The 22594-nt window shown below is 35.4% G+C and overlaps 1 protein-coding gene across 1 annotated transcript in view; it reads left to right on the forward strand.

Annotated features, from left to right (window-relative positions):
• Positions 1-22594, forward strand: part of LOC128235689 (putative RNA exonuclease pqe-1) — a 70009-nt gene that overhangs the window by 13596 nt on the left and 33819 nt on the right. The window contains exons 5-9 of the mRNA XM_052950491.1: positions 6176-6345; positions 6863-6953; positions 16001-16203; positions 17698-17798; positions 21461-21506. Coding sequence (XP_052806451.1) covers positions 6176-6345; positions 6863-6953; positions 16001-16203; positions 17698-17798; positions 21461-21506 — 611 coding nt within the window. The remainder of the gene's footprint in view (positions 1-6175; positions 6346-6862; positions 6954-16000; positions 16204-17697; positions 17799-21460; positions 21507-22594) is intronic.

A 22594-nucleotide genomic window follows, 5' to 3' on the forward strand; every position in this document is an offset into this window, starting at 1 on the left:
ATATGAAGGTACTGGCTGAACATGCTGGATGTAAGTCTTAGTCTACTTGTTGTTTATTTTACTGATATGAAGGTACTGGCTGAACATGCTGGATGTAAGTCTTAGTCTACTTGTTGTTTATTTTACTGATATGAAGGTACTGGCTGAACATGCTGGATGTAAGTCTTAGTCTACTTGTTGTTTATTTTACTGATATGAAGGTACTGGCTGAACATGCTGGATGTAAGTCTTAGTCTACTTGTTGTTTATTTTACTGATATGAAGGTACTGGCTGAACATGCTGGATGTAAGTCTTAGTCTACTTGTTGTTTATTTTACTGATATGAAGGTACTGGCTGAACATGCTGGATCTAAGTCTTAGTCTACTTGTTGTTTATTTTACTGATATGAAGGTACTGGCTGAACATGCTGGATCTAAGTCTTAGTCTACTTGTTGTTTATTTTACTGATATGAAGGTACTGGCTGAACATGCTGAATCTAAGTCTTAGTCTACTTGTTGTTTATTTTACTGATATGAAGGTACTGGCTGAACATGCTGGATGTAAGTCTTAGTCTACTTGTTGTTTATTTTACTGATATGAAGGTACTGGCTGAACATGCTGGATGTAAGTCTTAGTCTACTTGTTGTTTATTTTACTGATATGAAGGTACTGGCTGAACATGCTGGATGTAAGTCTTAGTCTACTTGTTGTTTATTTTACTGATATGAAGGTACTGGCTGAACATGCTGGATCTAAGTCTTAGTCTACTTGTTGTTTATTTTACTGATATGAAGGTACTGGCTGAACATGCTGGATCTAAGTCTTAGTCTACTTGTTGTTTATTTTACTTTTTCGCTGCCCTTTTATTTAGTCTTGCTTTATTTCGAGTTCATGAGTGGAACTTCCTTAGGCCAAACAAAAAATAGCTTGGTAGGGGTTACATCCTTTTTCTGAACAGCTAGTGTAGGTAAGCTTTTAATTTTGTTATTAGGCTTTATGATAACATTATTGTCATCACTGGAGAATAGTGTTTAATCGAATGAATAAATATTTTTTGGTTTTAAACTACATATTGAATTATATTAAAATTACTTTTTTTTTTTTTTTTTTTTACCAACTTACTATAAAAAAGATAGGATAGACTTGACGCCTTTTATTTTAGAAACCTGAACCAAATGTATTTACATTTAAGCCTTACCATAATATGGTGTGGGTGGGGGTTGTTTATATAAAATTCACTAAAGAATATATATTAGGAATCTATTTGAAGGTTACTAACCTTCATGTAGGCGTCTGCCTCTTACCTCGCCAGGGGCACGTTTGCTTGGCATGCCGAAAGTCACAGTTTGATTGGGTTCTTCATTTGTAACAGCATGAGCATTATTGATGACAGCTTAGATCTGTCTTCACATTATCACTATCAACTACATGTATTAACCAGGACTTTTCAAGTGATATAAATAAACTTTAAAGGCTTGCTAAACCTCAAAGAAATTAAGCAGTCTTATAGATACTTAAGTAAGTAAATAAGCCCATGAAAATCTGGGGCAACATGCAGTTACTGTATATAAGTCAAGTGGAACTAACTTAAGTGTGTATTTCAAATTATTTAGGGGAATTAAAGTGTGTCCTATAAAGGTGTACAGTATGGGTTGATTGAAACCTTTTTTTTTTGTAATGCGCTATTATGTTTAACTCATTTACTTTAATGATCAAAACAAAACCAAGAATATGATTTGTGTACAGTTAAATATTATCCTTATGAATTTATTTTTTTTAAATTTATTATAAGGTACTTGGCCACTTATACCCCAGTTAAAAAAGCGCCAAAATATTGCCTATATTTTATATTCTGAATAGTACATAAATGATATGTTTTTGTTTTTGTTTTGATCATTAAAATCAAATGAGATAAACACAAATAATGCATTAAAATTGAAAAAACATAATAATTTGGCATCAACCTATAGTGTTCGCCTTTAAAGTCAAATAAGTTCAGCATGATAATACATTTAAAAAATTTATTTTTATTTTACATCAATGCATACATGCCATATTTCTGAGAGGCTTCCCAGGGGATTTTGATATTACACCAGGGGATTTTTACACGAAGAAAATTTGCGCAATATCTGCATTTATAATATAGGAATAAATACAGAAATACACTCAAATTACAATAATTTTTGGACTAAGTCATCATGGTCCTTCATTGAATTTCACACTCATAATATTATTGATGCTTTCCACTGTCAACCTAAAGCAAGTTTTGAAAAAAAAGAATTTTTATACCCCCCAAAACAAAGTTTTTATACCCCCCAAAACAAAGTTTTTATACCCCCCAAAACAAAGTTTTTATACCCCCCAAAACAAAGTTTGGGGGGGTATACTGGAATCGGGTTGTCCGTCTGTCCGTCTGTCTGTCTGTCTGTCTGTCTGTCTGTCTGTCTGTCTGTCTGTCTGTCCGTCTGTCCGTCCGTTTTTTTTGTGTCCGGGATTCATCTTTGTCGTTATTGAACAAATCTTTTTCAAACTTTCAGATATTAATGGCCATGATGTAAACTTGCGCCTCTGTGAAATTGGTACGGGTCACATGACCCTGACCAGAGTTATCTCCCCTTGATGTGTTAAAGTAGGCAAAATAAGCCCTGTCCGGGATTCATCTTTGTTATTATTCAACAAATCTTTATCAAACTTTCAGAAATTAATGGCCATGTTGTAAACTTTCACCTCTGTGAATTTGGTACAGGTCACATGACCCTGACTGGAGTTATCTCCCCTTGATGTGTTAAAGTAGGCAAAATAAGCCCTGTCCGGGATTCATCTTTGTTATTATTCAACAAATCTTTATCAAACTTTCAGAAATTAATGGCCATGTTGTAAACTTTCGCCTCTGTGAATTTGGTACAGGTCACATGACCCTGACTGGAGTTATCTCCCCTTGTAGGCAAAATTAGCTTTGTCCGGCCTAACTCCAGGGCAAACAACCTAGACATGGAGGGGTGGGGGGTATTCGTTAGCCTATGGCTTACAGTTCTAGTTTTGAAATTCCAGGGGATATGGATCCCCCGGCGGGGAACCAGGGGATGGGTCGAAATTCCGGGGGATTTTTCCCCCCGCCGGGGGATATGGCATGTATGTCAATGTACCATATACTTGTCCCCTTTAAAAAAAATGGTTTGAAATTGTATTATCTCCCTTTGATAATATTACTGCAGTATTCTGTTCTGTTCTGTTTTAATTTGTTGGAGAGAATATTCCCATGATTGATATAATTTTTTGGTACAAACATGTATGCCATGTACGCTATGGGTCCAACATGACAAAAGACGTATTCAAACATCTAAAACTTTCATAAAGGATTTGTAAAAATATAACAGCAGTTGAATACAAGATTTTTATGTAAACGAAGAAGGGGGGTTTGTATTTATAACAGCATCCATTGTCCGGGATCAATTGATATCAATATTTATTATTGCTGGCATTATTAAAGCATATTCAATGTGAATATTTACATATCTTATTTTAATGATATCTATTGATCTCTTCTAGCTGTTTTCTATTGACAATTATTTTTGGTTTTCGTATTTTGTTATTTGATCAGGAAAATTGAATGTTTTGTGACATCGTGAAGCATGTTAAATTTCCTACTTAATGTATTTAACTTTGATTAAATACAATTTATACCATATATCAGTTAATCATATTCGAAACTTAGAATGGGTTTAAGGGCTAAGGGTTAGGAAGCGGAGAGAAAAGGGAAAAACTGATTCCATATTGACTTTTAACTACCAACATAACAACAAATACTTACAGAAAAACTGATCAAATCTAGATATATTTTTGGAGTTTCATTTTTAAAACTTTTTTGATTGTATAATTTTGATTCTTTTCATAGTCTGGTGGCCAAAAATAACTAGATATTAAATGCAATTGAACTTAAGTATATTCTTAAGCAGTTAAAGCTTTTTAAAAATGAAAATACAATTTATTTAAACAACTCGATATTGATAAAAATAATAAAATTATGCATTTTTCATTAATCAATCATAAATGAATGTTGAATCTCTTTCACTTTACATGAAGATGGATTTAATTATGACGATTGCGTCGATCTAAAATTTGATATTTATATTGACAATTTTGCTTAATCACTGAACAGTTTGACTGATAATATTGAGATTGATTGATTTACACAGATTTTCTTTCAACTGAATTAAAAGTAAATATTTTCAAGTTTAATTCAGATTCAACTGGCTACGTATATATTGATGAGTCTATTATTTTGCGAGCCATTTTGCCAACATTTTGGCAGTGAAAGGCGTATTTCAGTGAAGCGATAGACCATCAATAAACACATACAAACAAAAACCATTGAGCAATTCTTCTGCCTGACTATGGTCTATTCAGAATGTTGTTTAGAGTTTCTTTCATTGCCAATACATCTCTCTATGAATTCAATTTTTTATTTCATTTACATAGTAACACTATGAATAGGATCCCGCTTTTTCCAAAGACGAAACTATCATCTCAATAGCCATGATATAAAAGGTTAACTTACGTCTATTATCAAAATGCACTATTCAGGCCTAAAGAACATTTTTAATCAGAACGATCTATGCGAGTTTCGGCAATAGAAAATATTGGCAGTATATTTGAAGTGTTTTATTCGAAGGTTTTTTAAGGGAGTGTAAATGAGGGAATGTTGAATGTATTTTCCTGAAGATGAGTCGAAGAATATGATCCCAGATAATTGGCTTAAAGGTGTTGGTGATCGAGTTGTACAAAAATATATCGAAGATGATCAGAATTCTTCCCTCTCAGGTATCTTTAACTGTTATTTTATTCTACTTTTTTTTGTAAATTTTTCGTTAGTTTTTCGATAATTTCAAGTCTTATCGTGTTCTTGTTATTAAATTGATGCTGAATTTGATGTGTCATGGTTGAATGATTTTATGCTTATGGAATGACAATTGCTACAAGTGCAAGAGAATACATGTGTCTGTTTGTTACGATTGATTAATGTCCGTAATTTTAGGTTAGACCTTAGTGAATTTTGGTATTATTATTTTTTCTAAATTTTACCTCAACTTTATTGCATCTTTTGTCATATACTAGCTGTGCATTTTTACCCTAATGTGTGAGAATCAAGTTTTATTGACAGATCTATTATCATGAAAATAACTCATATTGTTTGCTGTCTTTTGGAAATTAAAAAAGGCAACATTAACAGTTAAAGACGTTAATTAACTTGTCAGTTTTTTTCAAAAGAAGTCTGTGATGGCATACTGCCACACAAGATAATGTCAAAACATTTTTTTCCCTTTAAACACATTACAATACCTACAAAATGTAACTAAATCCTGCTGATAAGCAGAGTAAACCAAATTGTTGGGCCATAATAAGAAATTACTCTGATTAATTTTAATGTCTCTGAATGTATGTATTTAATGCGTATGTGTGTTGTTTTGGGTGGACAAAGAAGGCTTTAATTACCAAAAAGGTGTTTTGTTTGCTCAAAAGTGGAAAAAAAGATGAACCATAAAAGGAATTTGATCGCTCTTAAGAAATATAATGTGAGGTTGTATTTTCGGTTCTCCTATTCTGCACTTAATGCTTATATCACGGTTAGGGCGGAACATGATTTGTCTGCATATGTTTCAGTACTCAGCCAAAAAAGTGCCTATTTTTTGTTTGTATAGACGTTACCTTTAAAATGGTGTATAACATGATAAGGATACTTTAAAAAACTAAAAGTTGTAATTATTGTGTACAACACTCGTGATACATTATTAGGGATACAATCTCCCTGGATTAAATAAGTTCTAAATTATTGTAGCTCAGAGTGCCAGGTTCTATTTAAATTTCTTTTTGGTAAGACCCAGACCACATGGATTGAGCAGATACTCCAGCAACTGACTGAATACAAAACTTAACCAATTAGCGGCAATTGTAGAAATGAGACGACAAAGCTGAGCACATGTTTTTTGTGTCACCATTTTGTTTCTGATCAAGACTTTTGAATGACTTGTTGTAGAGTCTATCAACTTGGTATAATGCACATTCATCATGGTCAGTTTATGACCCTTAGTGATTTTGGGGTCAGTAGGTCAAATGTCAAGGTCATGGTGACCTGTGTGCTCCTGACAGACAACACATCCTATTGGCATAATTCTAGTATATTCCTCTGTTTCAGATATGTCCCAAGTGAAACATGTAATAGAACACAAGATAGCCACACCACGAGGAAGACCACAATACCCGTTACCTCCGATAAACCTCCCACCGGGACCCCCACCCCCGCCGATAATCATCCCTGCACCTGCCCCTCAAATCATGCAGCAGCCGGCACCACAGTATATACAGGTACGTAGAATAACCCTTACTTTTTTTTTAAACATGAAGCTGATTGCACCACAGTATGTATATGTATATTATCTGTGTATATTAAGGCAAAGTTTTCATGTAATAGTGTGATGAAGATAAACTTTGATGTGTACGATACAATCTTCAGAAATAGATATTTAATGAAAAAAAAATCAATGTTTTTTTAAAGAGAAGTTTGAGTTAAGGTGAGAGTGGTATTGTGGTATATGTGTCCACCGCTCACCAAAGAGGATGTGAGTTTGATCCTCACTAGGGGTCTAGGGGTACTTTTTCTGGTTTCTTCCCAGGAAACAGGCTCAAGAGTGTTTCTATATGCTATCAGCTTTTGTCACTATCAAGCTAAAATGAATCAGTATAAGCTAAAGGAAAGTTCCTTATCAAACTTTATGATCCAGAACCTTACTCAGAGTTATCCTAACTGGACAATGTTCAACAAGACTTAAACTTAAATAAGTTGAGATTAACCCAACTTACTGAACATTATTGCCTGTTTCAGACTGCACCCCAGCATATCATCCAGCAGGTGCCAAACCCCATAATACAGGACCTGACCCCCCAACAGAACAGGGGCATGTTCAACAAAGCTGGTGAGTTAGTTTGTGATGACCCATGGTTTTATGATTATTGTCAGGTGGCTTAGCCATTGGTTATATTCAGTTATGAAATTATGTGTCCAAGCCATTTTTGCATCCAAAAGCTTTCTTTGATTTTTTTGTTGTTAAAAAAACAATACTTTTTGCAGTAACACAGCAAGAAACACATTTTTAATATTTGGAAAATAATTCACAGCCCATTAAATATTTTGTCAAACATTCAAAGGGCTACATGTAATTGTTATTGAAAGTGTTAAAGGATTGCATTGAATAAGATATTGGCATGAAGGGATATTTATCATTTCTGGGAATTGCTAAATGACAGTTGAGGAAGCTTCCTACATGGATGTTTTGATGGCCCAGAATGCACAGCTTCAGAGGATGGTACTCAAACAGCTAGGGGTGAATATTTTTCACACATGTGCACTTATTAGTCTGGTCTTTGGTGCAGGGAAGGCTTTAGGATGAAAAATGGGCTTTCATTTGACCCTTGTTTCATTAAAATTTTCAGTGCATACTTTATTGTATGTTTTATTCTTAAGGTGGCGGTCATTTCTGTCCAGAGCATCACAATTCTGTGTCGGTCAAAGTGCAGTTTAAATGACAGATTTAATATTTAGAATTCATTATGAGTTACACATAGCTTTGATTATAAATGATGACTTTCAGACTTAGTGGATCTCATGTTACTGCAGAATGCCACGCTTCACCAGTTGGCCCTTCTTGCACTGTTGCCTAGCAACCATTTACATCACCATGGCAACTGGGATACAAAACAAAGGGTGATGAACAGTTGTTAGACTAGGTTGTTGCTATGCCAGTTCGTTTCTATGCCAGTTTTGTGTTTTTTGCCAGTTAACATTGGATATGAGAATTCTTAACTTAAAGTACTGTACAGTATTCTGTTCCTGGAAATTCATCTGACCCCTAATTCACTTATTTTACAAACTCTCTAGCTTAAGAAATGCCATTTATGGTATATGTATCAACAATGATATTCCATAGGAGCATAAGCTAGATATTTCTGCTAGTGCTATTTCCTGAAAAGAATTTCAACCTGTCTGTACTCTAACTTTCCTTTTATGATGGATTCAGATTAATAACTTTCCTACTTTCGGAGTCTGTATTATATCCAGACAACATTTAAATGTTTTGTAACTTTGTTTCATATTATCATTAGTGCAATAATGATTGCAATTTTAATTTTATACATTATCAATTGTGTTTGCAATGTTAATGTTACATGTTATCAGTAGTGTTTGGTAACATTACCATGTTAATGAAACAAGTTATCACTTATGTAAGGTGACATTTCATTGTTAATGTAACACGTTATCCATGGTGAAATGTATAATTGCAATATAACACTTTTTAGTAGTGAAAGGTGGTTTTACAATGTAAATGTAACACAGTATCAGTAGTGAAATGAAACATTGAAAAATAAATGTTTCATGTTATCAGTACATTTCATCAGTAGTGAAAAGGACCATTACAATGTTAATGTTATTTGTTATAAGAAGTGAAAGGTAAAATAGCAATGTTGATGTCTAACATAAGTAGTTTAAAGCGAAATTGCAATGTTACTGTTATGTACTTGATCTAATGGAAGGTGACGTTGCAATGTAACTGTTACATACTTTAACTAGTGGAAGGTGACATTGCAATGTTACTGTTACGTACTTTAACTAGTGGAAGGTGACATTGCAATGTTACTGTTACGTACTTTAACTAGTGGAAGGTGACATTGCAATGTTACTGTTACGTACTTTAACTAGTGGAAGGTGACATTGCAATATTACTGTTACGTACTTTAGCTAGTGGAAGATTACATTGCAATGTTACTGTTACGTACTTTAACTAGTGGAAGGTGACATTGCAATGTTACTGTTATGTACTTTAACTAGTGGAAGGTGACATTGCAATGTTACTGTTACGTACTTTAACTAGTGGAAGGTGACATTGCAATGTTACTGTTACGTACTTTAACTAGTGGAAGGTGACATTGCAATGTTACTGTTACGTACTTTAACTAGTGGAAGGTGACATTGCAATGTTACTGTTACGTACTTTAACTAGTGGAAGGTGACATTGCAATGTTACTGTTACATACTTTAACTAGTGGAAGGTGACATTGCAATGTTACTGTTACATACTTTAACTAGTGGAAGGTGACATTGCAATGTTACTGTTACGTACTTTAACTAGTGGAAGGTGACATTGCAATGTTACTGTTACGTACTTTAGCTAGTGGAAGGTGACATTGCAATGTTACTGTTACGTACTTTAGCTAGTGGAAGGTGACATTGCAATGTTACTGTTACGTACTTTAGCTAGTGGAAGGTGACATTGCAATGTTACTGTTACGTACTTTAGCTAGTGGAAGGTGACATTGCAATGTTACTGTTACGTACTTTAGCTAGTGGAAGGTGACATTGCAATGTTACTGTTACATACTTTAACTAGTGGAAGTTGACATTGCAATGTTACTGTTACGTACTTTAACTAGTGGAAGGTGACATTGCAATGTTACTGTTACGTACTTTAACTAGTGGAAGGTGACATTGCAATGTTACTGTTACGTACTTTAGCTAGTGGAAGGTGACATTGCAATGTTACTGTTACGTACTTTAGCTAGTGGAAGGTGACATTGCAATGTTACTGTTACATACTTTAACTAGTGGAAGGTGACATTGCAATGTTACTGTTACGTACTTTAACTAGTGGAAGGTGACGTTGCAATATTACTGTTACATACTTTAGCTAGTGGAAGGTGACATTGCAATGTTACTGTTACGTACTTTAGCTAGTGGAAGGTGACATTGCAATATTACTGTTACATACTTTAGCTAGTGGAAGGTGACATTGCAATGTTACTGTTACATACTTTAGCTAGTGGAAGGTGACATTGCAATGTTACTGTTACGTACTTTAGCTAGTGGAAGGTGACATTGCAATGTTACTGTTACATACTTTAGCTAGTGGAAGGTGACATTGCAATGTTACTGTTACATACTTTAGCTAGTGGAAGGTGACATTGCAATGTTACTGTTACGTACTTTAGCTAGTGGAAGGTGACATTGCAATGTTACTGTTACGTACTTTAGCTAGTGGAAGGTGACATTGCAATGTTACTGTTACATACTTGTTACATTGCAATATTACTGTTACGTACTTTAATTAGTGGAAGGTTACATTGCAATGTTACTGTTACGTACTTTAACTAGTGGAAGGTGACATTGCAATGTTACTGTTATGTACTTTAATTAGTGGAAGATTACATTGCAATGTTACTGTTACGTACTTTAACTAGTGGAAGGTTACATTGCAATATTACTGTTACGTACTTTAACTAGTGGAAGGTGACATTGCAATATTACTGTTACGTACTTTAGCTAGTGGAAGGTGACATTGCAATGTTACTGTTACGTACTTTAACTAGTGGAAGTTGACATTGCAATGTTACTGTTACGTACTTTAATTAGTGGAAGGTGACATTGCAATGTTACTGTTACGTACTTTAGCTAGTGGAAGGTGACATTGCAATGTTACTGTTACATACTTTAATTAGTGGAAGGTGACATTGCAATGTTACTGTTACGTACTTTAGCTAGTGGAAGGTGACGTTGCAATGTTACTGTTACATACTTTAACTAGTGGAAGGTGACATTGCAATGTTACTGTTACGTACTTTAGCTAGTGGAAGTTGACATTGCAATATTACTGTTACGTACTTTAGCTAGTGGAAGGTTACATTGCAATATTACTGTTACGTACTTTAGCTAGTGGAAGTTGACATTGCAATATTACTGTTACGTACTTTAGCTAGTGGAAGGTTACATTGCAATGTTACTGTTATGTACTTTAACTAGTGGAAGGTGACATTGCAATGTTACTGTTATGTACTTTAACTAGTGGAAAGTGAAATTGCAATGTTACTGTTATGTACTTTAACTAGTGGAAGGTGACATTGCAATATTACTGTTACATACTTTAGCTAGTGGAAGTTGACATTGCAATATTACTGTTACGTACTTTAGCTAGTGGAAGGTTACATTGCAATATTACTGTTACGTACTTTAGCTAGTGGAAGTTGACATTGCAATGTTACTGTTACATACTTTAACTAGTGGAAGGTGACATTGCAATGTTACTGTTACATACTTTAGCTAGTGGAAGTTGACATTGCAATATTACTGTTACGTACTTTAGCTAGTGGAAGGTTACATTGCAATGTTACTGTTACGTACTTTAGCTAGTGGAAGGTGACATTGCAATATTACTGTTACATACTTTAACTAGTGGAAGGTGACATTGCAATGTTACTGTTACATACTTTATTAGTGGAAGTTGACATTGCAATATTACTGTTACGTACTTTAGCTAGTGGAAGGTGACATTGCAATGTTACTGTTACGTACTTTAGCTAGTGGAAGGTGACATTGCAATGTTACTGTTACATACTTTAGCTAGTGGAAGGTGACATTGCAATATTACTGTTACATACTTTAGCTAGTGGTAGGTGACATTGCAATGTTACTGTTACGTACTTTAGCTAGTGAAAGGTGACATTGCAATGTTACTGTTACGTACTTTAGCTAGTGGAAGGTGACATTGCAATATTACTGTTACGTACTTTAGCTAGTGGAAGGTGACATTGCAATATTACTGTTACGTACTTTAGCTAGTGGAAGGTGACATTGCAATATTACTGTTACGTACTTTAGCTAGTGGAAGGTGACATTGCAATATTACTGTTACGTACTTTAGCTAGTGGAAGGTGACATTGCAATATTACTGTTACGTACTTTAGCTAGTGGAAGGTGACATTGCAATATTACTGTTACGTACTTTAACTAGTGGAAGGTGACATTGCAATGTTACTGTTACGTACTTTAACTAGTGGAAGGTGACATTGCAATGTTACTGTTACGTACTTTAACTAGTGGAAGGTGACATTGCAATATTACTGTTACGTACTTTAGCTAGTGGAAGGTGACATTGCAATGTTACTGTTACGTACTTTAGCTAGTGGAAGTTGACATTGCAATGTTACTGTTACGTACTTTAGCTAGTGGAAGTTGACATTGCAATGTTACTGTTACGTACTTTAGCTAGTGGAAGTTGACATTGCAATGTTACTGTTACGTACTTTAGCTAGTGGAAGGTGACATTGCAATATTACTGTTACGTACTTTAGCTAGTGGAAGTTGACATTGCAATGTTACTGTTACGTACTTTAGCTAGTGGAAGTTGACATTGCAATGTTACTGTTACGTACTTTAGCTAGTGAAAGGTGACATTGCAATATTACTGTTACATACTTTAATTAGTGGAAGGTTACATTGCAATATTACTGTTACATACTTTAACTAGTGGAAGTTGACATTGCAATATTACTGTTACGTACTTTAGCTAGTGGAAGTTGACATTACAATGTTACTGTTAGGTACTTTAACTAGTGGAAGGTGACATTACAATGTTACTGTTATGTACTTTAATTAGTGGAAGGTGACATTGCAATGTTACTGTTACATACTTTAATTAGTGGAAGGTGAAATTGCAATGTTACTGTTATGTACTTTAATTAGTGGAAGGTGAAATTGCAATGTTACTGTTATGTACTTTAATTAGTGGAAGGTGACATTGCAATATCACTGTTATGTACCTTAACTAGTGAAAGGTGACATTGCAATGTTACTGTTAGGTACCTTAACTAGTGGAAGGTGACATTGCAATGTAACTGTTATGTCGTACTTTAATTAGTGGAAGTTGACATTGCAATGTTACTGTTATGTACTTTAATTAGTGGAAGGTGAAATTGCAATGTTACTGTTATGTACTTTAATTAGTGGAAGGTGACATTGCAATATCACTGTTATGTACTTTAACTAGTGGAAGGTGACATTGCAATGTTACTGTTAGGTACCTTAACTAGTGGAAGGTTACATTGCAATGTTACTGTTATGTACTTTAATTAGTGGAAGGTGACATTGCAATATCACTGTTATGTACCTTAACTAGTGGAAGGTGACATTGCAATGTTACTGTTATGTACCTTAACTAGTGGAAGGTGACATTGCAATGTTACTGTTATGTACTTTAATAAGTGGAAGGTGACATTGCAATGTTACTGTTATGTACCTTAACTAGTGGAAGGTTACATTGCAATGTTACTGTTATGTACTTTAATAAGTGGAAGGTGACATTGCAATGTTAATGTTACATACCTTAACTAGTGGAAAGTTACATTGCAATGTTACTGTTATGTATTTTAATAAGTGGAAGGTGACATTGCAATGTTACTGTTACATACTTTAAGTTGACTTTTCAATGTTAATCTGACACATAAGAAGTGTGAAGAGACATAATAATGTTACATCATCATATTATCAGTGGTGTAAGGTACCATTGCAAAATTATTGTTACATGTTAATTCAGAAGTGTAAGCTAGGTGACATATATCTGATAATGTTAGTTTTTATTTTCAATCATAATCTGGCCTTTATATGCTAAAGTTTAATGTTAGCGTTTCAAAAAGATAACATTGCTATTATTTTGCCATAAATGGAATGAATAGAATGGGTTAAGTTGAAATAATGTTGTTAATGGTTTTCAGCAGCAGAAAATGGGTTAGGGTTTGATGCAGTGAGTTACAGATTTTCACATTGCAGATTTTCATATAAAGCTTATCATGCAGAACTGAGTAGCATAAGGTGACATTGCAGATTTTGGTGAAATGATGATGATGCAGAATGCCCAAATGCACCAAATGGTGATGCAGAAACTGATGCTAGGCAACATGGGAATGACCCCTCATACCCATGGCAACCACGATTGCCATAGCGACCATGAGTGCCAATCCTGTCACTCTGGATGTTGCTCCCCGCATGGTTATTCACATGACTGGCCAGATCTTGTACGAACTTTGATTTGACTGGATTATTTTTTTTTGTGTTGCCATGTTTCACAGCAAAAATAGTAAAAATTTAGATTCACCTCTTTCTGATTTTTGGAAACTTTATTTTTGTCAGTTGTAGGTCACCAGGATTATGTTAGCTTACATTATTGCTCTTCACATCTATAAATTGCAGGGTTTTCACTTTTCTGGATGTGTGTCATTTGCAGGTTGATGAAATTATATTTTAAGTTCCACATGCCATAAAGGATATTACTTAGCACTGTGCATACATGTTATAATTCTTGAGACCTCCCCAAATGGGTTTTGTTCATAAAACCCGCAGATTATGACATTAGCCCAGGGGATCTCATCATTACCTGCTCCAGCACGGGCATTTTTTAAGGTGTTCTACTTTAAAAATCCACTTAAGCATTTCATTTTGACTCATAAGCACTGCATTGAGTTTATATCTTGTAACAAAATGTATTGTTTAATGCATTTTTTTTCCAATCACAATTATATCTCTTTTAATTTGGTGGGATTTTTTAATTCAGGAGGGTAGTAATCTCCTGCCAGTGAAAACATTGTTGCTTCGAAAATTTCTTGCTTCATATGTTAAGATACTTTTGGTAGGCACGTTACATTTACACTGAAGAACAGATACCGTGCATGGTGTCACATATAGAGTAATAGAGTTCTCACAGTATATTGAATGATGACATCATCAACTCTTTGTAACAACCAACGGCCTGAAATTGCAGACTTCGGGGAAATGATGATGATGCAGAATGCTCAAATGCATCAGATGGTGATGCAGAAGCTGATGATTGGTAACCTCGGTAACCAAGGTCATGGACACGGAGACTGCCATGATTGTCACAACGGCTGCTGCAGTAGCCACAACGTCTATCATGGACACGGTCATGGCTGTTACGACTGCTATCCTGCTGTAGGCGATTCCAGTCATTCACATACTTTTGATCACATAGATTATGTAGGCCCTTTCCGTTACTCGCTTTACGTAGATGTATAGACTTGCATGGTCCATAACCATGCTAGAGTTTGGACACAACTCGCTATGAGATAAAATTAAGACTAGCCCATTTCTTGGCTTGTTTTAGTAAAAGAATCTTGATGGCATCATTTCTTAGATATTGTCTTATCTTGATAAGGTTAATTTAATGGTTGGAAATGTGGGTTAAAAAGCAGACATTAATGAAACACATTCAATTCGTTTGAATGAAACAAATTGAGTGTCAGCAGTTATTTAATGATATCATTTTAGAAGTAGTGTGTCAAATTAACAGTCGTAAATAAGAATACTAGTAAGGCCATTCTCAAAATATTTTTTGTTTGCTGTGATAGAATCGATTCTCTAAAATGCTCCCTGCAGTAGCCAACATATTTTTGCCTTGTCCTTTCCAAGAAAAAAAGTCTAGGTATTGTCATAGCCTTGTTGTTGTTGTTGGTGGTGATGGTGTCGTCGGTGTGCAAAAAGTTCAACCATGACCACAACTCAAAAGGCATTCATTTTATTGAAATGAAACTTGGTACATATTGAAAGAGACAATACACACGTGTATAGCAAGGTGTATAACTTTAATAATATTATGTTTTACCTATTGTTTGACAATAAACAAAGATTGGACGAGCATTAGCAAGCACTCTGGGGCACTCTTGGTTATTATTCAACACTGTTTTTTTGGATAAAATTTCCCCACCTACCCACAAACTGAAAAAGGATTTGGTTGGACCTCTGCATATAATTGTTTTAAGGATGGCCTTGTTTAAAATTTAACTATTTTATTTAGTTAAGTAGACATTTTACTGGTTGATAGGTTATATTTACATATCCTGGTATTTAACCATATGATTAGAGTAGTTAGTGTTATCATTTCTACCACCACAGTTTCTTATTAAGGGTCACATAAAGGTCATCACCAGACGTTCCTTTTGTCCCCTTATTGCAGTGTTGAATGCACAATTGCACAATATACAGTGTGTTCTATCTATAGAAATGACTATATATAGCCTTAACACATACGTAATTATGTACATGTAGCTAAGTGCTAAAATACTATAGCCTAGCATGTGGCTGGTGACATTGACCTTATGACCTTCTAACCCCATGCGCACATTTCAGAAATGGGGGACATGATGATGATGCAGAATGCACAGCTTCACCAGTTGGTCATGCAGAAAATGATGCTTGGTGACCTTACAGGTCACAAAGGCCAAGGTCATGGTCATGGTCAAGGTCACCACCAGTGCCACACCTCTTGCTCTTCCAGCCACAATCACCATGGTTCCCATGGTCATGGCCATGAATGCTGCTCCCCTGCCCCTGTATGTGTGGTGTGCAGCTTTCTAGTAGCTATGGAGACATAGATATATTCTGGGGAGAACTGTGTTCTGTTTTTGAAAAAAATATATATATCAGCTTTCTAGGAATAAGCAATAGAGTTTCGTAACACACTTGACTTGCAGGTTTTTACACAAGGAGTACAAGCTTTGGTTTAAACAGCATGTACTACAAATATTAGCACATCAAACATGAGCTTTGAATGAGATGAGTTATGAAATATAGAAGAAATGTATTCAACTATGAACATGTGCAATCCATCAATATAACATAATTTCACATAATTGAGATGTGACCAAAAATGTTTTTTGCTGAGTCTTTCTACTTGAATTACAAGGGTGGACATTATTATGTATATTAACATGAATGATTTTTAATTATTGGTTTTAATTCAAATAAACGGTAAAATTTAGTGTTTTCCCAGAATATTTCTTGTGGCTCCACATTTATGCTTAGAATAACACGTTTGTTTAATAGAAATGCACATCTGTATAACACTTAATTTCTACAGGAGTGAAAAATCAGCACTTTGTAAATAAATATAGAATGCTGTAATGGCATGTAAACGGTAAACTTGAAGATTTTTTTTCCTTCTTTATAATCTTGAAAACATTGTTTACATAGTTTTTAGTGCTTAAGACATACAATTTCAATTTTCAAAATTGCGTCACTCTTTGCCTTGATAAAATCTATGTGTAGAGTAACTTCTTTGAGAGTCATTGGTAGTAAGCTATGACTATTGTCAGGGGCGGCTTTAGGATTCGATGTAAGAGGGGGCATTAATTAGGGGCTAACTTTTTAACTTGCGCCCATTCCACAGAATAAAAAATCATTTGGTTTTGGCAGGGGTTAGGGGGTATTCCTCAAAGGAAATTGTAAGGTATTTTCTAGTCCAAAATGGTGTATTTTATTACTTGTTTTCTCCTATATTGAAATAAATGGAAAACCTAGATTTTTTTAGGGGTGGGTGTGCATGGGGGTGGGGGTGCCCACTGGATCTGCTAGTGATTATTTAAGGAAATGAGGTTATGATTAAATAACTATGAGGGCCTCAAAGTTATGAATCAGTGATAGGTGAAATACACTTTATCCATGAGATGGTCCTTGTTCGATATGAAACAGGGATATTTGTCTTCAAGCATCGTTTACTCCTATTCTGTATGCTCTGAAGTTTTACTTCTCAGAAAATCTTTTCCTACTAACTTATTTTGTAGTACCATTATTTACTTTTCTGCGGCCTTTCACTGCAACCAAATTTTATTCAGATTTAATAAAGTTGACTTAGTCTTATAGAAAAATGTAAAGGTTATTCAGTTAACAAAAAATAGAATATAAAATAAAAAGATACAACCTAGATAAAAACATTTTGCAAATTCTAAGACTATGAACATGTACAAAGTAAAAATCTATGATCTCCAATAAAATGACATGAAATATTGTTCATGTTTTATACATAATGGAGTTTATTGCATTTTCAGGCACCAAGAGCTAGTGGCAATGTGCACCATCATCACTACACCTCACCACCGCCAAGTCAGCCAGCAGTACACCACTACACTACCATGCCTACCATGGATATGTAAGTACACTTCCTGTACATGTATGATCATGAAACATAACTACATTAGAAGGCCTTGGATATAAAAGTACACTGGCTGTACAAAACTATGTAAGGTCTTCAAACAGGACTACACAACCATCCCTTCCATAGATATGTAAGTACACTGGTTGTACAACAATATGTATGCTCTTGCAACAGGACTACACTACCATCCCTTCCATAGATATGTAAGTACACTGGCTGTACAACAATATGTATGCTCTTGCAACAGGACTACACTACCAGACCCTTCATTGATATGTAAGTACACTGTCTGTACTTTTATATGTATGCTCCTGCAACAGCTGCACTACCATGACCTCCATTAATATGTTGGTACACTGGCTGTACTCTAACATGTATGCTCCTGCAACAGGACTACACTACCAGGCCATCCATTGATATGTAAGTACACTGTCTGTACACTTATATGTATGCTCCTGCAACAGGACTACGCTACCAGGCTGTACACTAATATGTATGCTCTTGCACCAGGACTACACTACCATCCCTTCCATTGATATGTAAGTACACTGTCTGTACACTTATATGTATGCTCCTGCAACAGGACTACACTACCATCCCCTCCATGGATATGTAAGTACAATGGCAGTACACTTATATGTATGCTCTTGCAACAGGACTACACTACCATCCCTTCCATTGATAAGTAAGTACACTGGCTGTACACTTATATGTATGCTCTTTCAACAGGACTACACTACCATCCCTTCCATTGATAAGTAAGTACACTGACTGTACACTTATATGTATGCTCCTGCAACAGGACTACACTACCATCCCTTCCATTGATATGTAAGTACACTGTCTGTACACTTATATGTATGCTCCTGCAACAGGACTACACTACCATCCCCTCCATGGATATGTAAGTACACTGACTGTACACTTATATGTATGCTCTTGCAACAGGACTACACTACCATCCCTTCCATGGATATGTAAGTACACTGGTTGTACAATTATATGAATGTGCTTGCATCACCTCTTCACCATCATGCCTTGCATGGATCTGTTATTGCACTGCTGCACAATACACCATCATGTTGTCATGAACATGTAAGTACACCAGAATGCCTGTCATTCCTAGCTCCATCCTCGGCACCCCAGCGTATCATAACCTATATGATACCCTGGATAAATTGTCTAGGGAAACTTTGTAAATCTAGAATATTCATAAGCATTGTTTGACCAATGAAATAGCTGATAACAAAAAGGAAAGAATCTCCTTAGTGAAGAGCTATCAGCATATTTAACAATATCCTGCCTAAAACAATTTGTTAGCCGTGATCTCATTGGATTATTTCAAAGCGAGCTTACATTCGTAACGTCTCGGCCATTTCCACACCACATAAGGTGTGTCTCATGCGACCAATCAAACAGCTGGATTTCACCTTATTAATAATTGATGAGTACGTGATTTTTACAGCTGATTTGCCCAGGGTATCGTGTAGGTTATGATAAGCTTGGGTGCTGAGGATGGCTTAGCTTTGGCCTATAAGAACACTGTCATATTAACCATTGTATGCAAGTATGAATGATACAAGACCCTGTCTAATATTGTTGTTTAAGTTGCACATGGTCATGTAAACACTAAGCCATCTTAGATATTGGAACAACATTTGAATGAAAGTATCTTTGTTGCAAATGATGGAACACATGTATCTTTCTTCATTGATTTTGTGCCATTTAATAACACTACAACCTTTTGTTTCTTGGCTTGGTTTAGCTTTTCTCATACACTTTGTTTTAATGATCATATCTTGTACACACTGTTTTGAAATGTATGAATGTTATATTTCTGAATACTGTAATATGATCTACTGTAGAATGCCAAGTCAGCCAGCAGTGCAACAGTACACTACCATGCCTGCAATGGATCTGTAAGTACACTGGATTCACATTTATAGGTTTGCTATTACAACAGGACTGTACCACCAGGCCCTTCAAGGAAATGTAAGTACACTGGCTGTACACTAATATGTATGATCTTGCAACAGGACTACACTACCATATCTACCATGGGTCTGTAAGTACACTGGCTGAACACTATTATGTATGCTCTTGCAATGGGACTACACTACCATATCTACCATGGATCTGTAAGTACACTGGCTGTACACTAATATGTTTGCTCTTGCAATGGGACTACACTACCATATCTACCATGGATCTGTAAGTACACTGGCTGTACACTAATATGTTTGCTCTTGCAATGGGACTACACTACCATATCTACCATGGGTCTGTAAGTACACTGGCTGTACACTAATATGTTTGCTCTTGCAATGGGACTACACTACCATATCTACCATGGATCTGTAAGTACACTGGCTGTACACTAATATGTTTGCTCTTGCAATGGGACTACACTACCATATCTACCATGGGTCTGTAAGTACACTGGTTGTACACTAATATGTTTGCTCTTGCAATGGGACTACACTACCATATCTACCATGGGTCTGTAAGTACACTGGTTGTACACTAATATGTTTGCTCTTGCAACGGGACTACACTACCATATCTACCATGGATCTGTAAGTACACTGGCTGTACACTAATATGTTTGCTCTTGCAATGGGACTACACTACCATATCTACCATGGATCTGTAAGTACACTGGCTGTACACTATTATGTATGCTCTTGAAATGGGATTACACTACCATATCTACCATGGATCTGTAAGTACACTGGTTGTACACTATTATGTATGCTCTTGAAATGGGACTACACTACCATTTCTACCATGGATCTGTAAGTACACTGGTTGTACACTATTATGTATGCTCTTGCAATGGGACTACACTACCATATCTACCATGGGTCTGTAAGTTCACTGGCTGTACACTAATATGTTTGCTCTTTCAATGGGACTACACTACCATATCTACCATGGATCTGTAAGTACACTGGTTGTACACTAATATGTTTGCTCTTGCAATGGGACTACACTACCATATCTACCATGGATCTGTAAGTACACTGGCTGTACACTATTATGTATGCTCTTGAAGCGGGACTACACTACCATATCTACCATGGATCTGTAAGTACACTGGCTGTACACTATTATGTGCTCTTGAAGCGGGACAACACTACCATATCTACCATGGATCTGTAAGTACACTGGTTGTACACTATTATGTATGCTCTTGAAATGGGACTACACTACCAGGCCATCCATTGATATGTAAGTACACTGGCTGTATACTAATATGTATGCTCTTGGAACATGACTACACTACCATCCTCTCCATGGATTTGTTAGTACAACAGGATTACACTACTTTGCCCTCAATGGATCTGTAAGTACAATGGTTCTACACTTACCTTTAAGGTCTTGCAAAAGGACTGTTTCATAATGTATATGTGATAATTTCTTTATTTTCTGTATGTTGCTTCAATATTGCAAGGTTTATTTTTTTGTGATTTTTCACAAATTGATCTGGTCTTAAATTACAAACCTGGTAATAGTGAATTATAAATCCCAATGTTTGTTAGTGTTTGGAGTGTTGGTTAGCAAATTTTGAACCTTGCAAAATTGGCAAAAAAAATCAGGGAAGAGAACCTCCCTTATTTGAAACAATTTACAGTATTTTTTTACTCATGTTTCAGACGAGGGGGCTACCCATTACGCGGTGAGTTTGGAGGATACGGCATGGCTGAACCATATTATGAATATTACATTTGATATGGCAATTCCCATCATGCACCACTACGCAATGTGTTTCCTGGTATGAAAGGTCAAAATTTCCAGTGGAGCACTTTTTATTAATCGGGGTAAGGTCAAAATCCTGACACTTAACCAAATTTGCACAGGCAGATAAAATCTCACTAAATGAATTTCATGTGTTCATTATATTTTGGTATATTATTTACTACTAGGTTTGCATTTATTGCATCTACTTCCAAACAACATGACACATTGTATTAATTTATGGAGATTTGTTGAAGCCTAGGCAAAGATTAAAGGATTTTGTCCTAAACCTCCATAAACAAATAATCTTACAACCAGCATAGTTGCAGTTGGAAAAGATGTATTACTGTGGTAGCCTTATGAGTTACTAATGGATGATTCATGAAAGTCTGGTTTAGTCAAATAATCAGTATAAAGCTATCCCAAGATATTCCCATTATTTACTGGTTTATGATTTGATTTCTTCATATTCTTTTAGGTATTAACCTTTTAATGATATGTTAAATTTCTTCTTGAAATATTTTAAATTTCTCTCTTTTCTAAGATGTTCTACTTAGTAGTTGACTTATGAAAATAATGACCTCTTTTCTGAAAGCAGCTAACACAGCTTCTAACAAGTGCCTCCCCAATACATATATTAGTGCCTCAACCCTGTTACCAGCTATACGGCTTTGAACGATAATAATTGTTGTATACCCATCACCCATCGCAAAAATATTACATGCGAATAACTCTTTGAAAGTCAATAGCCATAAGAGTTGTACGCCTTTACTGCTGCAGGGTCTGCTAAAGCTTTATAATGCCTATAAACATGTTTTCAATAAAATCCAATTTACTAAAAATGGTATAGATGCCCTGCGTGCCCACATGGAGCTTCACCAATGGTGACTGCATGTGTGTTTGTCCAAAGAATTTCAGGAGTTTGATATCATTTCATATGATTTATAACTGGAGTTTGCTTTGCAAGATATGAATGGGAAAAGTATTAAAAAGGAGGATTAAAAATAATGATTTCTTTATTATGGAACATTTGAATTTACCTTTTTGACCCA

This window comes from Mya arenaria, chromosome 5, assembly GCF_026914265.1.
Source record: "Mya arenaria isolate MELC-2E11 chromosome 5, ASM2691426v1".
Lineage (NCBI taxonomy): Eukaryota > Metazoa > Mollusca > Bivalvia > Myida > Myidae > Mya > Mya arenaria.